This window comes from Grampus griseus (genome assembly GCF_964374135.1).
Source record: "Grampus griseus genome assembly, chromosome: 2".
In the NCBI taxonomy this organism is placed as follows: Eukaryota; Metazoa; Chordata; class Mammalia; order Artiodactyla; family Delphinidae; genus Grampus; species Grampus griseus.
In genome coordinates this window covers 126,002,096-126,025,719 of record NC_139018.1, presented here as the reverse complement: position 1 = coordinate 126,025,719, position 23,624 = coordinate 126,002,096, and the positions used below count along the sequence as shown (strand labels likewise).

Sequence of the window (23,624 nt, the reverse complement as noted above, 5' to 3'; positions counted from 1 at the left end):
TACAAAACACAATAAAGTGAAGCACAATAAAATGAGGTATGCCTGTAATGACGTGAAAACTTGAATTTACTGCCTCCTCTCAAAAAGACAGAATATAATTATCCATATCACAACAATTTTAAATAGGAAAATTACCTATTAAAACTCTTTTTAAAGAATACATTTGTGTTCGTAGACCACATATATACATATAGAGCTAATCACCTCTCTTTAAAAAACTGCTAAGATTCAAGTTTTTTACATATTACATTACACGTAAATACCTCAGGGGGAAATAATAGCCATACTGGCTTAAACAGCATCCCTCCCCAAATTCACATCTACCCAGAACCTGTGAATGTGGCCTTATTTGGAGATAGGGTACCTGCTGATATAATTAAGCTAAGATGCGGTCACACTGGATGAGAGTGGGCCCTAACCCAGTGACTGGTGTCCTTACAAGAGGGAAACTGGATACAGATAGACACACAGGGAAAATGTCATGTGACAACAGAGAAAGCGACTGGAGTGATGTCCAGGAAGTCCAGGAATACCAAGGATTGCCAGCAATGGCCAGAAGCTAGGAAGAGGCAGGGAAGGATTCTCCTCTAGAGCCTTGAGAGAAAGTGTGGCCCTGTAGCCATCTTGATTTTGAACTTCTAGCCTCCAGAACTGTGAAAGGATAAATCTCTGTTGTTTTAAGCCACCAAGTTTGTGGTAATTTTTACAGCAGCAATAAGAAAGTAATACAATAACTATCCCAAATTTGTGTAAGTTGAACTACCATAAATTTTGAGTGCTGTACTTGTATCAAGTGACTTATCATTTGATATATCTTTTTCAGTCACTAGGCAGCTTCCAAAAGGCAAAGGAAAAGCATGTTAGAAAACCCTTTTGAAGTTTTTTGTTTTTTTTTTTACTGTTACCTCATTAAGGCACAATTATATTACGGAAAACCAGTTCCTGTTTTACAAAGGAGTCATACTTCTATTATATATTGTCTCAATATGTTTTAACAACTTCAAAAGTGCTGTTGGATTATATGGGAACAGATTTTTCTTCTGCAAACGATAAATGGCACCTTGTAGCTCTTCAAAGCACTTTACTGTTCTGTAAGATATTCCCACTTTAGAAACAATGTTATTTGGGCCTATGTCACAATCAACAGAGAAGGGAGTATTAGATTCTTTGGGAACCAGAGACCTCGACTGAGACTCCAGGATAAGTTCTTTTTTATCCCTACTTGTTCCAATTGTGTCCTGAATTTTCTTCATTGCTTCTTGGTGTAAAGATGTTAGTCTACTGTTTGCTAAACGCTGGTCTGTGGATTCTTCTTCAGAATCATCAGAGGTTTCATAATCTACCAGACTTTGAGAAGTTCGTTGGGGAGACAGATTATTAGCCTGGAGTGTGGCCTGGGCCTCCTCAGACATCACAGCATGGTTCAGTGGTTCAGAAGACGCTTCAGAAGCCCAGGAGACCCAAGCATGAGCATCTCTGTGATTACCAAGAACAGCCAAAGGACTAGGCTCTGTTTGGTTGCTGCTTCTGTCTTGGACAAGTGAGGAGATACAACAACAAATATTTACATTATCTTTAGATTCAGTTATATCAAAGTACTTGCAAATGGTGAAAAAATTATCCCAGTCTTTTTGCAATAATTTTAAATACCTAACAAAATACTCAAGAAAACAGGTTTCTGATGAAATCAAAAAATCAAGAAGAACTGTAGAATCAAATCCTATATTTTTTAATAAGAATAAAAAAATACAGTGTGGATTATAGCCATTTTCATGTGTGTGATGGTTCCACATTTCTTTTTCTTGGGTCAAGCTTTCAGTAGCTTCACATTCTCTGAAAACAAAGAGAGCAGAGACTTCAGATTAATGACTGTTTACAAATACAAGTTTTGACAGATGTAATTTACAAACCATAAATTCTCCTATCAGATTTCTTTTTAATGTATGCATTATTTTAAAAACAAAAAAAATTTCAAAACAATCTCTTTTTCCACAAACTCCATATAAATCTGATTCAGTAAAATAAATAAAATCCATTGACTTTGGTAGTTCTAGTTTTTACCTGCCCAATTAAAGTCCTCTGTCTTCCTGTCTCTTGACATCAGAATTCCTTGCTCCTACAGGTAACTAATTCCCTGTGGTAAGGTGGGAATTAACCTCCTTCCTTTCCTTCCACACTTGCCTCAACAGGGGTGGGAATGTGACCCAGAATGACCAATCAGAGTACCCAAGCTCCTGGCCACCATGATTCCAACATGAATCTGTGACCCACGTAGGCTAATCAGATCTCTCCAGGACTTCTGCTGGCACCATTAAAGATTATAACTGTAAGGCTGCTGTAAGCCTGGCACTGCTGGTGGCCCTGTCTGAGAATTAATTCAGAGCCGTGAGATAGAAACAAAGAGAAATAATCAATGACATGGTTTGAGTCATATACAGTTACACCTGATGCCAGTTTGACCCCTTAGAATTCCCAATTAAGAGCCAATAAATTCCATTTTTTTTTCACTTAGACTAACTTATGTTGATTTCTATCACTTATAGCCAGTCACTCTTAACTAATACAGTTACATTAAAAAAAATACATGTGACATGAGCACATGCCTCTGCGAGCACACTAAACTCAAGCTAAGAAAGTTAGAAATTCACATACAAAGTAAATTTAATTCAGAGGCTTCCTCTTTCTTGATGAGTAAGAAGTCAGCTTTGAATACAACTAAGATATACTCTACGAGGCATGTGCATTCAGACAGAATTTGTATTTGACCGTTTCTAAGCCTAATTCAAATCGCATGCAGGAATTCTGTGTTCTTGATTAGAACCTTTTGAAAATTGGCCCCAAACTCTTACAGTCTGAAAGCAGCCACTGCCAGCAGTGTCATAATACAAGTAAGAACTGGCAGCACAACACTGCACCGACAGTCATTAGTAAGAAATCCCTTTCTCTGAAGCCAAGAAAGAAATGGAAATAAAGCAAATACTTTAAGGTTTTAATAAAGCAGAAGCAGAAACAGTGTAAAAGGTCTTCAGTTATTAACTTCATTACCAATTACAGATATTTGCCACAAGAAGATTGACCCAAGATTGACCAAGTACAGCTGTTTTAATAAACAGAAATAGGATCAGTATAAAATGTCATCAGTAACGTAAGTTCATAATCAATTTCAGATATCTGCCTCAAGATGATATCAATCCCAGTTCAACTGTACATTAAAATGAAAATTTACAACAGCTCCTTTGATTACTTACAAGATTGTACTCACCTTTAGAAAGGCAAAAATCACCTTACAGAAGTTCAATACAGACAAGTTAGTCTTAGAGGTGAAGAGAGTTCTTAAACATCAATTAAATTAAGACTTAGACAAGTGTATTAACTTATTCCTGATCACACAGGTAAAGCAAAGGTGGTGACTCAGCCAGAACCCGTGCTGTCTAATATCAGTCTAGTTCTAATCCCTAGATCTGCCTAGCCAGCCAAGTTTTCATAATGAGAACTCAAATGTAATCTATTTTCATGTAGGGCAGAGTTAAAGAAAGGAATTGGAACTTATAAGGAAACCACAAGATTGTTAGGGATTTTTTTTTTCCCCTAATGATGGAAAGTAAATAGTATGTCCAACACATTATTAAAAATGTTTTCTGCTTTCCTGGGATGTAGTTAATAAAATTACTTTAAAATATACAAACCTGGTCAACTTCAGGTAGATGCCCATTGCTGTTTTGGCAGCCTCCAGCATGTCATCGTCTTGTTCTATGAAGACCCTAGACAACCACTCACAAAGATTGTGTGATCGCAGAGACGGCTGAAGGTGAGGCTTTAAGAAGGTCAGTAACTCAGACATGAACCTCTGTAAATCAACTTCAAAAAAATGCAAATTTCAAAGAGCAAGCAACAGTTTATGAATGCATTTATAATAACTTGCCTATATATAAATTTATAATATCTAGAGTATTTTAAAATTCATTTTCATAATTCACACTTTCAAAAAGTTTGTGAGTTAGGGATTATCTCCACTCTGTATATTAGGAAACTGAGCTTCAGAGAAAAAAATGACCCAGTCAGTAGGATACAGTTAAAATGTATAGCCAGATCATCTACTTCCCACGCTGCCAAATAACTAATTATCTCTGAGAAATAAAAGTTACATAAATTCTTGCTAAAAGCATATAAATGAATGAGTGGTAGGCAACAGAAATCACTTCACTGGATGTCACATGGTTTGTTACTAGAGGCAACAATGCACCCAAACAAAAATAATTTGCCCTCAAAATAACAGAAAAAAATTTTTTTGTTTGTTTAAAATTGTTTAAAGTATTAAAAGAAAGTACTACTATTAAGCACAAAAGTCAAAAAGGTTTTGAGGAGTTTTAACTGCAATTTAAAATTCTTGACATATAACACGCGCCATCTAGTGTTGTAAATGATAACTGCACAGGATTATATCTTGCAATGTTGTTACTACAAGCTAAATGTTACCTAAAGCAATTCAGGGAAGTCACTGCTTACAATTCAGACCTTTCACTGAAACTCTATGCTGCTTGCTTAGAGACGTTTACTATTCATTTTTCTCAAATGAAACAGAGCACCTACACTGAATACTTTAAATGGCTCTCTTTGGACTGTAAGTTAACATCCTGGAAATTTTATACAAAAATTTCTTCATCAATATAACTTCTGACATAATAGTTTCGATTCAACTCCTAATTGTCAAAAATCTGTATTAGTAGATATACCAATTTTATGAAGGAAAATATGAATAATATACTACAAGTATCTGAATATGAATTGACTTACATTGCTTACTTTGAAGTGACTCAACAGCATCTTTATTTTTTAAACACAATTATTAACTATACTATGCAAATTCAGTTTAGAGCACAAAACTGAAACTTTATTTCTTAAGGTAATTCTAGTTTTTTCTCTTTTTTTTGAAGAAAATTAATAAATTATAACTAGAATAACATATAGCTTAAATTGTGAAATTACAGTCCTGAGATTTGATAATTACGAATAATTTTACTTCAGTAAATAATTTATTACTTTGCATACAAAAGGAGTTTGAGAGAGTTACCTTTCATTTCATTTGCTGAAGCACCATTTTGAAACTTGATTTCTAAGGATCTAATGATAAGTAAGCTCGCTGCTCTAAGGATCACATGATCTGGACCAGGGACACATTCACATCCAGGTTGGACTTCATCGCCTCCAAAGCAGGAAGGTTTTCCATAGACAGACAGTGTCCTCAAAAAGCCCAAATCCACAGCTTGCAGAACAGCATCAGCCAAAGCCAACAGGTCCACATCTAAAGGATGATCTGGTGCCATGAAGGTAGGGACGGATCCCCGACAAAGGTCTTCACCCACTTTGCAGAGAAGGCACTTTTTGATGAATATGATGAATTGCCTTTTGACAAAAGCCTGAATAGGCCAGGTAATAACGTTGAACACACAAGAAGGTTTCAAAAATAACATCCTCTGGCAAGTGAAATGTAACTTCAGGTGGATTCTGGAGGCTATAAGAAGTTCAAGCAATTCCAGGAAACATATCAAGCTGTTTATTAGTTTAGAAGTATCTTGGTGGTTTTCAAAATGCTGAGAAAATAAGGAATTGTAAAAGACTTCAAAAATAGTGTCAAAAGGAGTCAGGAACTGCTTTAGAATTTCTGTGATTAAAAAAATAGTAATTATAAGCAACAGGAAAAACAAAGACTTCTTAAAAAGCAATTTTACAATTCAATTTTTATAATTATTATCCTTTTATAAGATGAAAAAATGGATTGGATTGTTTATCTCTAACATGAACAAATGAAGATACACAGACTAAGTAAGAGCTAATAACCATGGCTAATACCCATTTTACAAATATCAGTAACATCAGATGATGCAAAGGATATATAAAAATGAAAAGCTTTAATTTCAATTTTTAATAATAGTGAAGTTTTACTTTTTTTCCTTTTAAAAAGGTATCCTCAATCAAAAAATATGGGGCAAAATTCTTTAGTTTTTCATACTTCAAGACAGATCAGACGTTGTAAAGTAAGTTTTACTCTTCATTATATAACTATAATGCTCCTTGGGAACAAGATAATGACCATTGTTTACAGGGAAACATAATTCATACCTGTTTTTTGTGAACATGTATCTTTAAAGATTTCTTTTATTACAAAGGTAAGCATCCAGAGGCAGTGTACTACTTTATCACTTTCAGTATATTCAGAAAGATTTTTTTGGCAAAAAGAAATCCAGGAATTACTCAATGTTATCTAGAAGTTAGAAAAAATTTAAAGAAGTTATAATACAATATTTTCTTTACAATTACAAATTACCTATTATATACAACTCAATACAACATTGCTTACTCCCTTCCAAAAAAAAGTATGATAATATTTGTTAAAACAAGGACACAAATATCCTAATATTCCTTAAATCAAGAAATTCAATATGCCATAGAAATAAAAGATCAAAGGGAACATGAAAATATTACCAGTGATTATTATCTCTGGTACCTGGAATGATATGTAATTTTTATTTTGGTCTTTATACATTTTCTCTTTTCCCAAATTTTCTACTGCAAATACTGCCTTTTTTAATTCAGGAAAGAATGTTATTTTAAGAAAGGAACAAGCAATTATAGCTGAAAGAAGTCAGTAAATTTAGATTTGTTTATTAACTAATTCAGAGATAAGAGAAAAATCTGATAATTTGTTCATATTTTTTCATTATGCTGAGGATCACTCTTAGAATTTATTTATATTAAACCTGTGAAAATGGTCTTAGTCTCAAGCAGGGGTTCCTAAACCTTTTTTTGGAGGGGAGAAAGGAGGCCCACCTACTTCTTTGACAATCTGAAGAAAGTTATGAACTCTCTGATGTGAAACCCATCTTTTGGGTTAAGAATCTGATTTGTGAATATTTACAACATATTTAAGACTCTAATCCTTGATATAAGCCATCATCATATTATTCTATTCTTACACTTTTGTGGATTTACACGTTATTGTGTGAGCAAATATTTTATTGATAAAATATTGAATGCCAGAGAGCAATTTTAAAGAAACTATAAAAGAAACAGTAACATAATTTGATTACTTATCTTACCTTTTCCTTCAATTGGAAATACAGAAGTAGTGCAAGGCACTTTGCAGCCATGTGAGATAACAATTTATCCGAGTTTTGGAACATACAGGTCTATAAGAAAACAAATAAATTTACCTACTGTTACTGAATGTTAAAACTTATATTTTAAAAATCTAGATCTTAAAAAAAAAACCCAAAAGCAAATGGGCTTACTAATTTAGAATCGATGTCAGATGATTTTAAAAGCATTTTAATTATATCTCTATATTTCTCCTTTGCATGCAATTCAGTTTCGACAGATAATATTCTGGTCATCATCACTTTAATCACTGTTAACTGAAGGAGCATTATTTCTCGGGTACTGTTCATCTGAAAATGTCTCTGCAAACACACAGGTGCTACAGAAGGGGTAGCCAAATTGACAGAGGATGGCTGATGCTTGCCCTGAACATCAAGGATGTTTGAGCAGTCTGAGGAGGTGGCTGTAGAGCAATCTTGATCTGAAAATGCTGGGTTGAGATAAAAGATGTAATCATGGCTGTCATTTTCAAGTGTGGCTCCAAGAAGTACTTTCCTGTATAATTGTTCTAAAACTTCAAAGAAAGCTTTCATTTTGATTGCCAAATATATCTTACAAGAAGGTCGACAAATCCAAATTGTAAATATTAATCTTAGAAATGGGATGAATCTCTGTTTCTTCAATAAAACCTAAAATAGGAAAAATAATTTAAAAATATAAGTGTTATATACATTACATTACAAGGGAAAGGCATCTGTTTCCACTTAAACATTTAGTCTCTCAAGTTAAAGGTAATACTGATGGCTTAATTTCTAAAAATGGAAAATTGGTAATAAGATTATTTTAAAACAATAAAAATAAAATTTATGTTTTTCATATAGATTTAAGATCATAAAATTATTTTTAATTTTATTACAGTAAAACTTTAGCTTTCCTCTAACATTTTTCAATGGGCTGTCAGAGTTTCTCAACCTTGGCACTATTAACAGTAGGAACTGGGTAATTTTGCTTTGGGGGAGCTGTCTTGTGCATTGTAGGAAGTTTTAGCAGCATTCCTGGTCTCCACCCACTAGATGCCAGTAGCATGCCCTTGGGAGGCAAAATCATCCAGGTTGAGAACCATTTGGCTAATTACTCAAATTCATTAACTTTTACCTTCAACTTATAGATGAAAACCTAAAGTTAGATTGCTATGTGGTCAAACTATTATGGTTATTGCTGATTAACTCCCAACTTAAAATTATATGATAATATAAAGAAACCCTGGTTATCATTTATAACATCAAATTAAAAAATTTTAAATGCCATCCCAAGAAAAAGACAAGACATTAAGCAAAAGCAATCCAAACGTGAGCAAACTGTATTTTGTATTTGCAGCTGGATATAAATTTAGACATCCTGGTTGCCCCAGGCTCCTTTGACCTGATGGAGACCAGAAAGAGTGGGGAGAAAGGAAAGGATCAGACATGGCTTTTAAAGCAGAGAAATGGGCAATCAACTGATAACTGAATATTAGAGAAAGCATGTAGTTACTATACAGCAAGCGTGGCTAGGAAAAATGAAAGACTTTGGTGCAAGCAAAAGAGATTACTGAATATCCTTTCAATGGAATACTGGAGCCTCTGGGAATTATCGGATCCTACTAGGGCTTGGTCTTTTCACTGCCTTTGAGCTATTTTACACCTTGGTAAATTGTAGGTGACTGATAGCAATGCAAATAATTCTTGTCTGAGGACATGCTCATAATTGTCTGGTGAAGGGGCAACCCTTCCTGCAGTGGGAAAAGCCAGTTTTGCTTCCATCGGTAAACTCATTTCAACATTCCTTTACTCTATATAAAGTCAACTTTTCTTTTAAAATGGTTGTGACATTTGTCTAGTTCTTTCATTAATTAACTAGTTAAATAAAATCGTTGTTCCATGTTCATTTTATATGGGTCATGATTTTGTCCTTTTAAAATTTATATTTAACAAAATCCACAAAATTCCCTCCTTTACCCGGACCCACTTATAAATGCCCATCTTTAACCTCCTTCCTTCCTCACTGGAAGAGACCTCATAGGGAGGGCTGTCACTTTTATTGGGTCTCACTTTTACTATAGGGCTACTGGCCTGCCCTTGGTCTTCAAACCTCCCTCTCCACTGGTTTCTTCCCCTTGCTTAGCTTGTGAGGAATTTCAATTCCTGGTCACCCCTACAAGACAAAGCCACCCTGTTCTAGTCCTCCAGTGCAGAAATAAATATTAAGAAACCTATAGATTTTAAGGTTACAAATGAAGCTTCTGTAAAGTTTTCACTGAATTCTATTTTCAAACCGTGGTGTGTATCTCACACAATTTATAAACATAACTTAATACGGTAATATCAGTAACCTTCTTCCATCTGATAATGTTAAAATTTACCTGAGCCCTGTGCCTCCAGAAAGCAGCCATGGTTAAGAAGCACTGAACCTTCTGTGTTCCAAGAAAGGGCTGACTGTATTTCCAGATAGGAGCCACCTTCACCCTTCCTTACTGACTCCCTAGTTTTATAAAACTCCCCATTTTTTCCTTCTTTGAGAGGTTTTCCATTAATATACATCCTCCCTGTTGCAATACTTGAATAAAATCATCTCCTTAATTGTCTGGTATATTTTGTCTGTCACATACTAGAAATTAGTTTTCATATTCTACTTCGAAGATGAATTCCATCATACTTATTTTACTTTATATTTTAGTTATAACATTTCTTCCCAATAAAACTACTGACATTTTTATATATATCCTATTACATAAAATATTCTGTGACAATATTTTTTATTTTAAAACTAATTTAATCAGTAAATCTATCTAATTAGGTTTTAATATTATATGCTCAACTCTATTAATATAATTTTCAACCACAAATGGAATTATTTTTATTTCAATGTTATAGCAATAAAAATACTTCTAATAATATTCCTATACATCTTAAGTCCTTAAATTTTACCACAAATGAGAATAAAACTGCTATTTCAACTATTTTTCAACCTATAAAAAGACCCATTTCAAATGGTTCAATCATTTCAGCACACAAAACTAAAGTGAATGCCAATAAATAGGTAAACAAAAAAGCATTTTGGGGGTTTGGCGGGGGGGTTGGAGGGAAGGATGGGCTGTTTTCTATCACGGTGGGACCCAGGACCTTGATAAGAGTGGTTATGAGAAATCAGATTGAAAAGTTATAAACTTGAAGATACAAAGAGTCAAAATGATGCTTTATAGACAGAAAGAAAAACAAAAGCATCAGCTAGGGGTCACAAATGCCAGGCAGATAACAAATGAACGAAGACAATAGGTGCTAGGCTGCTTCTACTGTGACTATTATAAACCCTTCCTAATTACAGTGTCTTTTAAGATATTAATGCTGGCCAAAGAAACCTGCATTGAAACAAATGTCTATGGTAACCCACTGACAATTGAGAACTGCAGTTGTTGTTTTAAAGCAATCATAGCACTAAAGGAAAGGACAAACCCTGAAAAAACGAACTAGGGGATTAACCAACCACACTTTTTTACTCGTAGTGGCTGCTATGAGATTGGGACATCTCAACCTGCATTACCATGCTGGTCTGGAGGAAGGCATACCCCTCCGACACCAAGCTCTTACGAGACATCGTCAAAGCGAAGTGTCTGGGGAAGGATGCTCAGAATGCTGAGAGGCTGTGGAGCCAGCTATCCTGGATAAATGAGAGAGATCTGTCTAGCCTGTAAAGGACACAAACATTAGGAGAGACCTAATTAGGAAAAGTGAATGAGCAGTGCTTCTCAGAGTTCTTTCAGAAAATGCCTCCTGGAAAAGGAAAGTGAATTCCCACGTCAGGGGGCCTAAGGGGGTGCCCATTACAAACACAAAATTTGTTTAAAGTCTCTCTTTTATTGTTTAAGGACTGTAAACTATCTGAATTTTGCAGTCAAATCCTAATAGAATCATGCTTAATATAAAAAATATATTCCCCACCCAGCTTCACATAAAATCAATGATTTAGGGATAATAATTACTGAAGTTTATCGAGCGCCCACTATGTATCAGAAACTGTTTTAAGTGAGTAATAGCTTCATAACAACTGTAATAGGTGGGTACTTAATTACCACACCCATTTTATGATAAGGAAACTAAGGCAAAAAGAGATCAAGTTACAGAGCCAGTTAAGTGGCAGAATCAGGATTTGAACCCAGAAAGTCTAATTTCACAGCCAGTGCCCCTTCTCAAATTTCCTCTGACGTTCCAAAGCCTCAGGGCAATGGGTGAATAGAAGTTCTCTAATAAACTTCTTAAGTGTAAGGAGTAACTCGCACAGCCTAATCTTGAACAGTTTCTATAGGTACTCCCACAATAACTTAAAGCAGAATACTGATCCTCAGAATCATTTCTACATGCTGCACAAATTCTAAAATCAAGGCCAATTACTATACAACTTCCCAACTATGCAACTTCCCAGTGCAAACTACAATTAATTTTTTCAAATGATACTCAGCAACCAAAGGTTGAAACATTAATTAGGACACCCATTTGATTGATTTTTACATTAAATTACTTTTAGTAGCTACATCAAACCCAGGGTGAAAAGCCTAACTATCATACTTTGATATCAGTTCATCAACAGTTTAAAGGCAGTATAAATAGAAGTGACTAAGACCTTGATTTAACTTCATTTAAAATAATTTCAACCTTTTACAACAATTAACTCAAGATGGATCACAGGCTTAATACTTAAAATTAACCTTTTAGAAAAAAAAGGAGAAAATCTTTGGGATCCAACGCTAGGCAAACAGCTCTTAGACTTGGCCTTCAAAGCCCAATCCATAAAAGTAAAAACTGATAAACTGGACCTCAACAAAATTAAAAACTTTTGCTCTGTGAAAGACCCTATTAAGAGGACAAAAAGATAAGCACAGACTGAGAGAAAATATTTGCTAACCACATTTCCAACAATGGACTAGTATCTAGAATATATAAAGCACTCTCAAAACTCAACGTTAAAAAAGATAATAATAATTAGGAAATGGGCAAGAGACATGGACATGTTCACTAGAGAGGATACAGAGCAAGTAAGTACACAAAAAGATGTCCAACTACATTAGCCATTAGGGAAATGTAAATTAAAACCACAGTAAATACCACTATCAATATGATTGAAATAAAAATTAGTGACACCAAATTCTGGCCAGAACATGGAGAAAGTGGACCACTCTACATTGCTGGGGGGAACACAGAATGGTACAGTCACTGGAAGACAGTTTGGCTGTTTCTTAGAAAACTAAACATACTCTTACCACGTCGTTCCAGCAACTGCACTCCTCGGTGTTTCCCCAGAGGAGTTGAAAACTTATGCCCAGAAAAAAACCTGCACGTGCATAATTGCCAAAACTTGGCAGCAATGAAGATATCCTTAAGTAGGTGAATGAATATATATAAACCGTGGTACATCCACTCAATGGAATATTATTCATGCTAAAAAGAAAGTGCTATCAAGCCATGAAAAAGACATGGAGGAAACTTAAAAGCGTATTACTAAGTGAAAGAAGTCAATCTGAAAAGGCTACATAGTGTATGATTCCAATTATATGACACTCTGGAAAAGGCAAGACTATGGAGACGGTAAAAAGATCAGTGGTTGCCAGAAGTTGGGGGATGAGGGGAGGGATGAATACATGGAGCACAGGACTTTTAGGGCAGTGAAATTACTCTGAATGATACTACAATGATGTGATTATACATTTGTCTATTATAGTCTAAACCCATAGGATGTAAAACACCAAAAGTAAACCCTAATGTGAACTATGGATTTGGGTGATTATGACATATCAATGTAGGCTTATCAACTGTAACACATGTACCACTGTGGTATCCCATCTGCAGATGCTGATAATGGAGGAGACTATGCATGTGGGGGGCGGGCAGAAGGTATACAGGAAATCTCTGTACCATCCTCTCAATTTTGCTGTGAACCTAAAACTGTTCTAAAAAATATAGTCTTTAAAACAAAACAAAAAAGCTAAACATGCTACCATATGACCCAGTAATTACACTCTTGGGCGCTTATTCCAGCAAAATAAAGACTTATTTTCACACAAATACCTGTATGTGAAAGTCCGTAGTAGGTTTATTCACAGCAGCCCCAAACTAGAGACAATCCAGTTGTCCTTCAACGGATGAATAAACTGTGGTACATCCATACTACTCAGTAATAAGAAGGAAAGAACTATTGATACATGCAATAACTTGGATGACCCTTAAGGGAATCATGCTAAGAGAAAAAAGCCAATGTCAAAAGGCTGCATACTGTATGGTTCAATTCTTGAAATGACAAAATTAGAGAGCTGGAGAGCACATCAGTGGTGCCAGAGGTTAGTGAGGGCCCCTCCCACTTGGTGGGTAGGGTCATAATGGCCTTGTGATAATAGAACTGATGGGGAACACGCTAACCTATATATGCGATAAAATTGCGTTGAACTAAATACACACATGTAAATTAACAGAAGTAAAAGGGGAATCTGAGTTGGAGCAGCAGATTGATTGTATCAATGTCAATATCCTGGTTGTGATACTGTACTACAGTTTTGCAAGATGCTACCATTGGAGGAAACTAGTTGAAGGGTACACGAGATCTCTCTGTATTATTTCTTACAACTTCACGTGAATTTACATTTAGCTCAAAATAAAAAGTTAAATTAAAAAAAAACAATTTCAGCTATAGGCATCAGCCTTCTGATCCTTAGCAACAATATGCATAAGACTTCATTAATATCAACTAAAATATAAATGTAAACTCATTAGAACTTTGATTTTAAAAATTTCTAGACTGAAAACTGAGAATGGTATTTAAAAATATTTTCTTAAAAAGTATTCCTAAGAAATAGAGCTTTTAAGTGCATAGTCTATTCACTAGAAGACATTCTCCCACAACTTAATTTTAAAATTATCAGAAAACAAGCTGCTAGTAATTTACTCCTTTGTCTAAAAAAAAAAAAAAGATGACATTACTTTTAGGGAGTTTTTTTTTTTTACATAAACTCTACATTAAATTCAGAATACAGAAAAATAATTACTTTCATGGTCAGTATGTAAAGTAAAAAACTGCTTTTCTTTCTATGAGAAGCTAATGGTTTGCTAAGTGACTAGAATCTCTCAATACTGGGCTTTGGCCTAATGGAACAATAGGTTCAAATCTGACCACAGCCAGACAGGTTACTTAATCTCTCTCTCCAATAACAAGGCTGCTGTGATTCTTGAGGCAGAAGTTGAGGCACTCTAAACAAAGGCTGCTTCTAAGATTCCAGTTCCTTCCCCCAACTGAGATGGCATTTACTTTGTCCAAAAAATTAAAGTGGGTCTGGTTAGACTCCACAGAAAGTTGGGAGGGGGCGGGGAACCTGGGTGGCAGTGCCAAGATTAGGAAAGTCTGAGAGGGCAGTGAAGGCACTGAGAAGGCCCAGAAGATGAAAGGACAGAGGTTCCCATCATCCATGTCCACCATCAGGGCCATCATAGCTGGCCAACTCTGATTTCAAGAGCACCTCTCTACCCTATTGACAAGAGGGGGAAGGATATGTTCCAACAGCACATCCTGTGTTAGGCACCTTCCCTTCGCTCTGCTAGTTCTACTCTTCCCCTTTCTCTGCGTCCCAACATGCTCCTGTAGTAGATGGGGGGGGGGGGGAAGGGGGGAGAGGGAGAGCAGGAGACTGTTCTTTCCAGTTTCAGGAATGGCTCCTTCTACTTACCTCCAGGCCTAGAGCAGGTACTGGCAGTTACCAGCCCCCAGGGTACACCATCCCTTGCTCATTTCCTTAAAACAAGTTTTAGCTGCCTCAGAATCACTTGCCAAGGCACGTAAAAGCAGACTGCAGGCCTTACCCCAAGAGTTTCAGATATAGCAGTTCTGGGATGGGGCCCCCAAATTTTTATTTCTAACAAGTTTCCAGGTTATTGCTAAAACACTAAGAACACTTAGACCCTGCCTCATGTTTGTAAATCGTCCTCCTATTAAACTCTTGTTGGCAGGACTCTGATCCAGGTCAGGCATTTTTTTAGCATAAAGAAAAAACCTGATAATTAAGTTATAGATAAAAGATAAAATGTATGATTAAGACAATACTTAAAAGTGTTTTTCTGTCAACGTGGTATACTGGTAAGAACCTGGGATCTGGGATCTAGAGTCATATGTCTCTACCACATCAGGGTCACCATGGGGCAAGCTACCACCTCAGCTTCAGTCTCCTTCCATGTTCAAGGGCATAATGACGCTGGGAGGGTTAAGTTAAATGATTGTCTCCGTAATAATCCCCAGTGCACATCTGTCAGTGTTTCCTACGCCCCAGGTGGCCCTGTTAAACAAGATAACACACGGCAGGAATGACTCCAGGCCCTGCCCACCCCACTCCTTCCTTTTACTTCCTTTGCACTTCTATTTATGGTGTGAAATTGTTAAAAAAAAATGAATGAACATGATTTATTTTGAGAAAAAACAATGCTCCTCCCCCATTTCTTAAAGGAGTGGCAAGTTAAGAAAGGCGCAAATAGAAGACACCGTTTACCAGATTCTTTTTTTAATTGAGGTATAATTGACATATAACATTATATTAGTTTCAGGTGTACAACATAATGACTCTCTCTCTCTATATATATATATTGCAAAATGATCACTACAATAAATCCAGTTAACATCCATCAACATAGTTTCAAAAATTTTTTTGTGTGATGAGAACCGTTAAGATCTGCTCTCTTAGCAACTTTCAAATATGCAATACAGTATTATTAACCATAGTCACCATGCTGTACATGACATCCCCATGACTTATTTATTTTATAACTGGATGTTTGTAACTTTTGATCCCCTTCACTCATTTGCCCTCCACCTCCCCCCACCCCACCAATCTCTAACACCGATCTGTTTTCTGTATCTATGAGCTTGGTGTTTTTGTTATTTTCTTTATCATCCATCGACACATACTTAGGTTGTTTCCATTAATTGCAAGCAAACGAATCAGGCAGCAAATGCAAAGGCAACCTACAAAATGGGAGAAAATATGTGCAAACCATATATCTGATAAGGGGTTAATATCCAAAATATATAAAGAACTCATATAACTTGATAGCAAAAACAAAAAAAAACTGATTAAAAAATGGGCAGAGGATCTGAATAGACATTTTTCCAAAGACATACAGATGGCCAACAGGTAACACTAAAAGATGCTCAACATCATTGATCATCAGGGAAATTCAAGTCAAAACCACAGTGAGATACCACCTCATACCTATTAGATTGGCTGTTTATCAAAAAGACAAGAAATAACAAGTGTTGGTGAGGATGTGGAGAAAAGGGAACCCTTGTGGGAATGTAAATTAGTGCAGCCACTATGGAAAACAGTATGAAGGTCCCTTAAAAAAATTAAAACTAGAACTATTATATGATCCAGCAATTCCACTTCTGGGTATTTATCCAAAGGAAGTGAAAACACTAACTTGAAAAGATACATACATCCCTATGTTCACTGCAGCATTATCCACAACAGCCAATACATGGAAGCAACCTAAGTATCCATCAATGGATGAATGGATAAAGAAAATGTGATATCTATATATTTATATATCTATAGATATAGATATTATTGTTCAGCCATAAAAAAAGAACAAAATCTTGCCATTTGTGACAATGTGGATGGACCCTGAGGGCATTATACTAAGTGAAATAAGTCAGATTAAAAAGACAAATACCATATGATCTCTTTGATATGTGGAATCTAAAAAAAAACCCAAATTCATGGATACAGAGAACAGACTGGTGCTTACTAGAGGCAGGGGGTGGGGTGTGGGAAAAATGGTTGAAGGTGGTCAAAAATAAGTAAGTCATGGAATGGAATGTACAGCATGGTGACTATAGTTAACAATATTGTATATTTGAAAGTTGCTAAGGGAGTAGATCTTAAAAGTTCTCATCACACAAAAAATCTGTAACTATGTGAGAAGATGGATGTTAACTGGACTTATTGTGGTGATCATTTTGCAGTATATACAAATATTGAATCATTATGTTGCTCACCTGAAACTAATAATAATGACTTTCTCCATCAAGGTTGGGTCCTCCTGAGATACTCTCAGTCTCCCAGCACCACTGCTGTCTTACAGAATGTGTCACAATTGTACTTTAAGTTATCTGTGCAATAATTTGTAACACTCCTGCCTTAAGAGGAGTCTGGTTCATCACTTCTTCCCCAGCTCCTAGCACAATGCCAGGTACACAGTAGTATTAACAAATATTTATTGAATATGTTCATGGCTGAATATTCTGCTTCAGTCAAGTTCTCAGGGATTTATTAACTTCATTCATTTAGTGTCCATGAGTAGTGTGTATGTCCAAAATAATCCTAAAATCAGTTCCAAAGTTCATTTTAGTACTGTTTTGATCTCAAAAAAATTTTTAACTGCTGTGTAATTTTTAACTTATGAATTTTAAAATACAATAAAAATTTCATGTCAATAATTATAAATGCAGTACTATCTATAGCAGGGCTTGAGTTCTGAGCTCATTCAGTCTTTACTGTGTTACACACCTAACAATGTGCTCGAGCTGCACACGTTGAAGTCACAATAAAGTACAAATTAAAACTACCCTTGAGGGAAAAAAATCCCTTAAATTAGCAGAATCAGGGCTACAAGAAGCTCAAGAGCCAGTAGTTAGCTTCCTTTCTTTCAGCATTTTTTTTTGCTGGGACCGTGAGGTCAAAGCGGAATTTCTCTATCCATCCCCATCCTCCTTTCCTGCCAGGTACTGCTGAACAAAGTTAGGCTAAAAGGCAGATGATGGGACTGCGTGTCTGATGGCCCTATTTACAACACACAGGTCCCGATCTCCCTGCAGTCCCAAGAATGGTGTCTGCTGTCATCAGGGCATAACCTGCTTACCCTCTCCACCAATACTGCGTGCTTTAAGACACAGCCTCCTGGGCAGTGATTCTTGACTTCAGTCACACACTGAACTCTCTGGGGCACTAGGAAAAATGCCTGAGCCCTAGGCACCAACTGAATCAGAGTTGCTGCAGTGGGGCTTGAGCATTTTTCCAACGATCAAGTCCGCTTCCATGCAGGGTATAAACTCAATTCAGGTTGAGTCAGGGTTTTATGAACTAAAACATCATAAGCGTTGATCATGAATTATTTCATTTATATGTTGTAAAATTAGTGTTTCCATTTGTGTGAATTTGATATCACCTAACTGAATGGAAAATGAAGTATGTCTGGTGAAATCTAATCAATTTTAACTTGTTAAAAAATATTATGCAATCTAAACTTTTAAATCAATGAAAAGTTATAATTTAAGAATTACCAAATTTGAGAGCACCAATACAAGAAAGCAACTTAGAATTATCTAGTAGCACATTCTGTGAAAGTGTGGTAATACCATGTTTCCTGGTTGTGATATAACTGTATCTGTCCGTAATCTTAAAAATTGTTGCAACCTGACCAAAGGATTTCAAGTGAAAAATAAATGACCAGAGAAGTGGAAAAGCTAGGAAAAATTAGGATTCAACTCAGATACCAGTTTCTGTTAAGCAGCTCATAGACCTTCATGTCTTGGTTGAAGCAGCATTTTGCAAACACACTATCCAAACTGCGTGGGTGCTGAGGATGCTTTAAGACTGAATGTGTTCTCCATAACTATTCACATATTTATTCATTCCTTTCATTCCTTTTGGAATTCAAAACTGCCTGATTCTATAATCAGTAAACGTTATAAAACTGAACTTATAACTTACATTCATACTAGTAAAATACCACTTTTAATAGACTTTTTTACATTGGAGTCCCACTGCTACGAAAATTTGAAAATCACTGGACCAGGAGATTCCTAAAGCCTCTACGCAATTCCAGAAACCAAGAGTACTAGGGATGTCAGGTAGCAATCCAGATTCCCAAGAAGGAAGCAGTAATTATTTACACAGAATGCACAGATAAAGTCTAGAAATTTATGGCATGAGGTTTTTTTTTTTTTTTTTTTTTTTTGGCCACGCCATGTGGCTTGTGAGATTTTAGTTTCTCAACCAGGGATCGAACCTGGGCCCTCCGCAGTGACAGTGTGGGAGTCCCAACGACTGGACTGCCAGGGAATTCCCCATAGCACAAATACTGTTGGAACCATGTGAAATGTCTGAAGACAAAAAGAGTATGCAAAAATACAGTTGGGGTCTTCCCTGGTGGCGCAGTGGTTGAGATTCCGCCTGCCGATGCAGGGGACACGGGTCCGTGCCCCGGTCCGGGAAGATCCCACATGCCGCGGAGCGGCTGGGCCCGTGAGCCATGGTCGCTGAGCCTGCGCGTCCAGAGCCTGTGCTCCGCAACGGGAGAGGCCACAACAGTGACAGGTCCACGTACCGCCCCCCCCCAAAAAAAATACAGTTGGTGGTGGTACTGAAGTTGAGGTATTGTAAGTTGTTTTCCAAACTTTTTGTGATGTTATTTTGTTTTTATAATAAACCAGTAAGAAATCATGGCAGAATTGAAAGATCAGAAGTTGCTAATATGTAATATCATTTAATATGTCTGAATATAACTGGTTTCTAATTATAATTCAGCTATGTACTTCAAGGAGGAAGGGAAATTTAGAAATTCAAAGTTATGAAATATTGCTGAGAAGTATAAAGATATAAAAAATAGCTTATTTTTTATTTATTTATTTTATTTTTTTTTGCTGTATGCGGGCCTCTCCCGTTGTGGAGCACAGGCTCCGGACGCGCAGGCTCTGCGGCCATGGCTCACGGGCCCAGCTGCTCCGCAGCATGTGGGATCTTCCCGGACCGGGGCACGAACCCGCGTCCCCTGCATCGGCAGGCGGACTCCCAACCACTGCGCCACCAGGGAAGCCCTAATTTTTAAAAAATTGGAAATTATACACCAAAAATATGTAGTAGCCTTCAAAGTAGTTTTTTTATGAAGTTACCTCCAAATAGAGTACCTCTGTTCCAGGCTCTTGTTGAAACCCCTTTGGAAACTGCTCGCAGAGTTTTGCACTGTATATTCTTTTGAATATACAGTTAGATATGATACTTTCTGGGTGGATTTGGTTTAAAGGAACAGCCAGAAGTAATTAAAAACTTTTCTTGTATAATTTGCAGCCTGGCTTTTAATAATACACAACTTTAATTTTTTCTAATCTAAGCAAATGTTTAGCAAGAATGTTCTTTTAAGAATTTGTATTTTCTGAAAAGCCTTACACAGGACAAAGGAAAGAAGTCTTTAGGGCTCACCAGATGTGAATATTAATTTAATCATCAATCCACAGAATTTCAGTGCCTTCTCTATCCCGCATGAGGGTTCTCACTTTATAATACATCTTTTCATTCCCCTCCCCCTGCAAGTCTTCAAGTTTTCTTCTTAAAAGGGGCTTCTGCTTACAATTTCATCAGTAGACTTGCTGGCCAAACGGGTATATTCTTTAAAGGAAAAACGGGCACATGTTCACACAGATAATAATTGTGTAGTCCTTCCATTAAAAGTATTTTTGCCTTTTTCTAAACACACACTAATCCTTGACAAGTCAATTTCTCTTGGACTTCCTTCTTCCTCTCTGGAGATTCCTTCTCAGACACGCTTGCTGGACCCCTTTCCTTCTACAGTCATTTCTGGGTATGAGACTGGTTCTGGACCCCTCCGGGATACCAAAATCAGTGGATGCTCAAGTCCCTTACATAAAATGGCATTGTATTTGCATAGAACCTACGCACATCCTCCCTTATACTTTAAATCATCTCGTACTTACAATACCTTATACAACATAAATGGTATATAAATAGTTGCTAAGCTGGTGGCAAGTTCAAGTTTTGGTTTTTGGAACTTTCTGGAATGTTTTTCTTTTTACAAATATTTTTGATCTGAGGTTGGTTGAACGTGGAACCCTTGAATACAGAGGGTTGACTGTAGTCCCTTAAATGTTTCAGGGACTTTCAATGTCTTCAATTAATATCTACATGCTAACAACTCAGAACCCACAGTTAGGTCTAGCTCTCTTCTGGGCTCCACACTCATGTATCTAAATGCCAGTGGAGAACTGTACTTGGAGTTTCCACAGCACCTTCAATACAAACTCAACTCAGTCTATGGCCTCTCAAACTTGCCATCTCAGTGTACGGCACCTGTATCTCACAGTCACCCAAGTGAGAAACCTGGCTATGTTCCTGGACCCTTCCTAACCTCACTTCTCTCTATCCTCACTGCCACTGTTACAGTACACCACTCCTACCCTGGACAACCACAACAGAGTCCATGCTAAGCGGCTGTTTCTTCGCCCACCCTACACCAACTTCTTTCTGAAAGACATCTCAACTTTCATTCGGATAAAGTCCAAATCCTTGAACATGGCTTAGCATGTCCTTTGAGATCTGGCTCTTGGGGTCTTCTCACCTCTGTGCCCCACAAACTTAGCTCCAGGCTTTCTCTGAGGGCCTCAGAAACTCTGTGCACTTTAAGGATTCCCAAGCTTTGCTTGGCCCATTCTTTCTAAATCACACTCAACCACTTCCCTCCCACTCTCAACCTTCAACTAGGAAACCTCCAGTCTTGGGGAGCCCTCCACATATCCAAGTCAGGATTAGAGGGCCCTGCCAAGTGCTCCCTCAGCCTATACACAGTATTTCTCTCACTGAATTGTCCATAACTATTTTCTAGTTTGGTTCCCCTATGCTTGACTACAAGCTTCCCTGGGCAGGCCTGAACCCAGTTTGCCCACCTAAGCCAATAAGTAGCTCATGTAGAAGGCACCAAAACTAGTATTCTTGATAAATGAATGATAATGTACAATAAAATACGAGGATATCAATTTAAAGTGTTTGCAGTGACCCCCATCTGCCACAAAACATCTTAATATATTTTATTAAACAAAAACAGCTGATACGTTGAAATGCATACTTCCTTTATACAATTAGGCCTTTCTTTGAGGACATCGGTGGTAGTCAAACGTCTGGTGTACTGGGTGGCTTAGTTTAAGATAATGTCAACTACTGCCTGGACTACTGCAACAGTCTTTCACATTTGCCTTAACCTCACTCCCCGCTGCAGTCTTCTCCACTGAGCAGCCAGTGATCTTTTCAAAACATAAACAGATACGATAACTTTCCGACCACCCGCTACAAGGTCTTGCAAGATCCGCAGCCTGTCGCACCCCCCCTCCCCCACCCTCAACTTCATTACTAACCATGCTCCCTCTTACGCTGCTTGACTACCTGGCCTTCTTTCTTGCAGTTCCTGTCAACAGCAAAGATTATTCCAGCGTCAGAAGCTTTGCCCTTTTGATGTCTCTGCCTGAAAAATTCTTCCCTCAGTTCTTGGCATGGCTAGCTCTTCCTCACTCAGATCGATACTCAAATGTCACTTCCTCAGAGACCTTTCCTATCTAAAATAGCCATCGCGCCCTAGCCAATCTCGATCCCATTATTCTGCTTTTCTTTACATAACCTATCCCTATCTGATAAATAATTTTGTGTTTGTCGGTCTCTCTGTTAAAGTGACGAGGGCAAATGATTGCATCTATCCTATCTCGTTCACCGTTGTCTCCCTAACGGCTAGAACAGTGACCGGAGGGTAAATACCGGCTAAACGAAAAAAATGCACTTAATAAACACGTCCATCTCCCATAGTTTCCACTCTTTTCCCTTTCATTCACAGGAATTCGTGAGGGTCGCTGTTCTGGCAGGAAAGCCCTTGAAGCGTTACCGTCACCCCACAGAGAGTCCTCTTTGCCACGCTAGGCGAGGCACGCCCAGCCTGGGAGCTAGCGGAGCCTCAGGGACCGAGAGAGGAGCCCAGGACCCGGCAGTCGCGTCTAAAAAGCTCTGAGGAGAGCGGCGGGACAAGGCGCCCCTCTCCTGGCTTCCTGGGGACTGACGCCTCCGCAATCCTAAGCCCTGGAACAGCCTCTCAGTCGGCCGCACACACGCCTCCCCCGCCGCCGAGGTCAGCGGCTGCGCCCACTTACCTGCCAGGGATCTGACTCAAGCCACTCTGCTTTTGCACCGCCATTCGAGCAAACCCCGGCCCCTTCCGAGACACCGTAGTTCACGGAAAGTACAAGGCGTTTCCTCTTCCGCATGCGCAGAGGACCTGTTCGGCCTACAGTGTTTCTTAGCAACCGCTTCGAGTCCATCCGCCAGGGGCGGAGCAGCGGAAGCCACGGGGAGGGGGAAGTGACTGAGCCCAATCGGAGACGAGTCCTAACCTCGATCGGCACGCCTCCTCTTATTGTCGCGAATGCACAGGCGGCTTTACGGCAGACTAGGGGTGGGTGCTGCTGGGGTAAGGAGGAGGGAAGGAAGCAACCAACCAACCAAGTCGCCTCCACCCCCCACCCCCACCCACCCCGGACCTAGTTTACGGCTCCGGGCTCAGGCTCCAGTGCGGCCGCTGATTGGCTGCTGAAGGCTTGGTCCCATCCCAGTGACCCCAAAGTGCTGGAGGGAGGGGGCGGGGGTGGATCAGTGCAAAGTGCATCCCGAAAGCCCCCTGCCTGGATCCCCCGCG

The 23,624-nt window shown here is 38.0% G+C and overlaps 1 protein-coding gene across 1 annotated transcript; it reads right to left on the bottom strand.

Annotated features, from left to right (window-relative positions):
• Positions 1-23,163, bottom strand: LINS1 (lines homolog 1). The gene is made up of 7 exons (XM_082648418.1): positions 23,083-23,163; positions 7,290-7,784; positions 7,098-7,187; positions 6,121-6,262; positions 5,072-5,662; positions 3,687-3,858; positions 1-1,833 (listed from the first exon to the last, which is right to left on the bottom strand). The coding sequence occupies exons 2-7, from the start codon at positions 7,686-7,688 to the stop codon at positions 948-950; spliced, it is 2,280 nt and encodes a 759-aa protein (XP_082504544.1). The 5' UTR covers positions 7,689-7,784; positions 23,083-23,163; the 3' UTR covers positions 1-947.
• Between the last annotated feature and the right edge of the window lie 461 nt (positions 23,164-23,624).

Excerpts from the sequence above, each read along its gene's own strand:
- LINS1 (XM_082648418.1), bottom strand. The coding sequence starts at position 7,688 with ATGAAAGCTTTCTTTGAAGTTTTAGAACAATTATACAGGAAAGTACTT. Across the intron at positions 6,263-7,097 it reads ATTTCCAATTGAAGGAAAAG|ATAACATTGAGTAATTCCTG; the intron begins GTAAGATAAGTA and ends TCTAACTTCTAG. Across the intron at positions 3,859-5,071 it reads TTCAGCAAATGAAATGAAAG|TTGATTTACAGAGGTTCATG; the intron begins GTAACTCTCTCA and ends ATTTTTTTGAAG.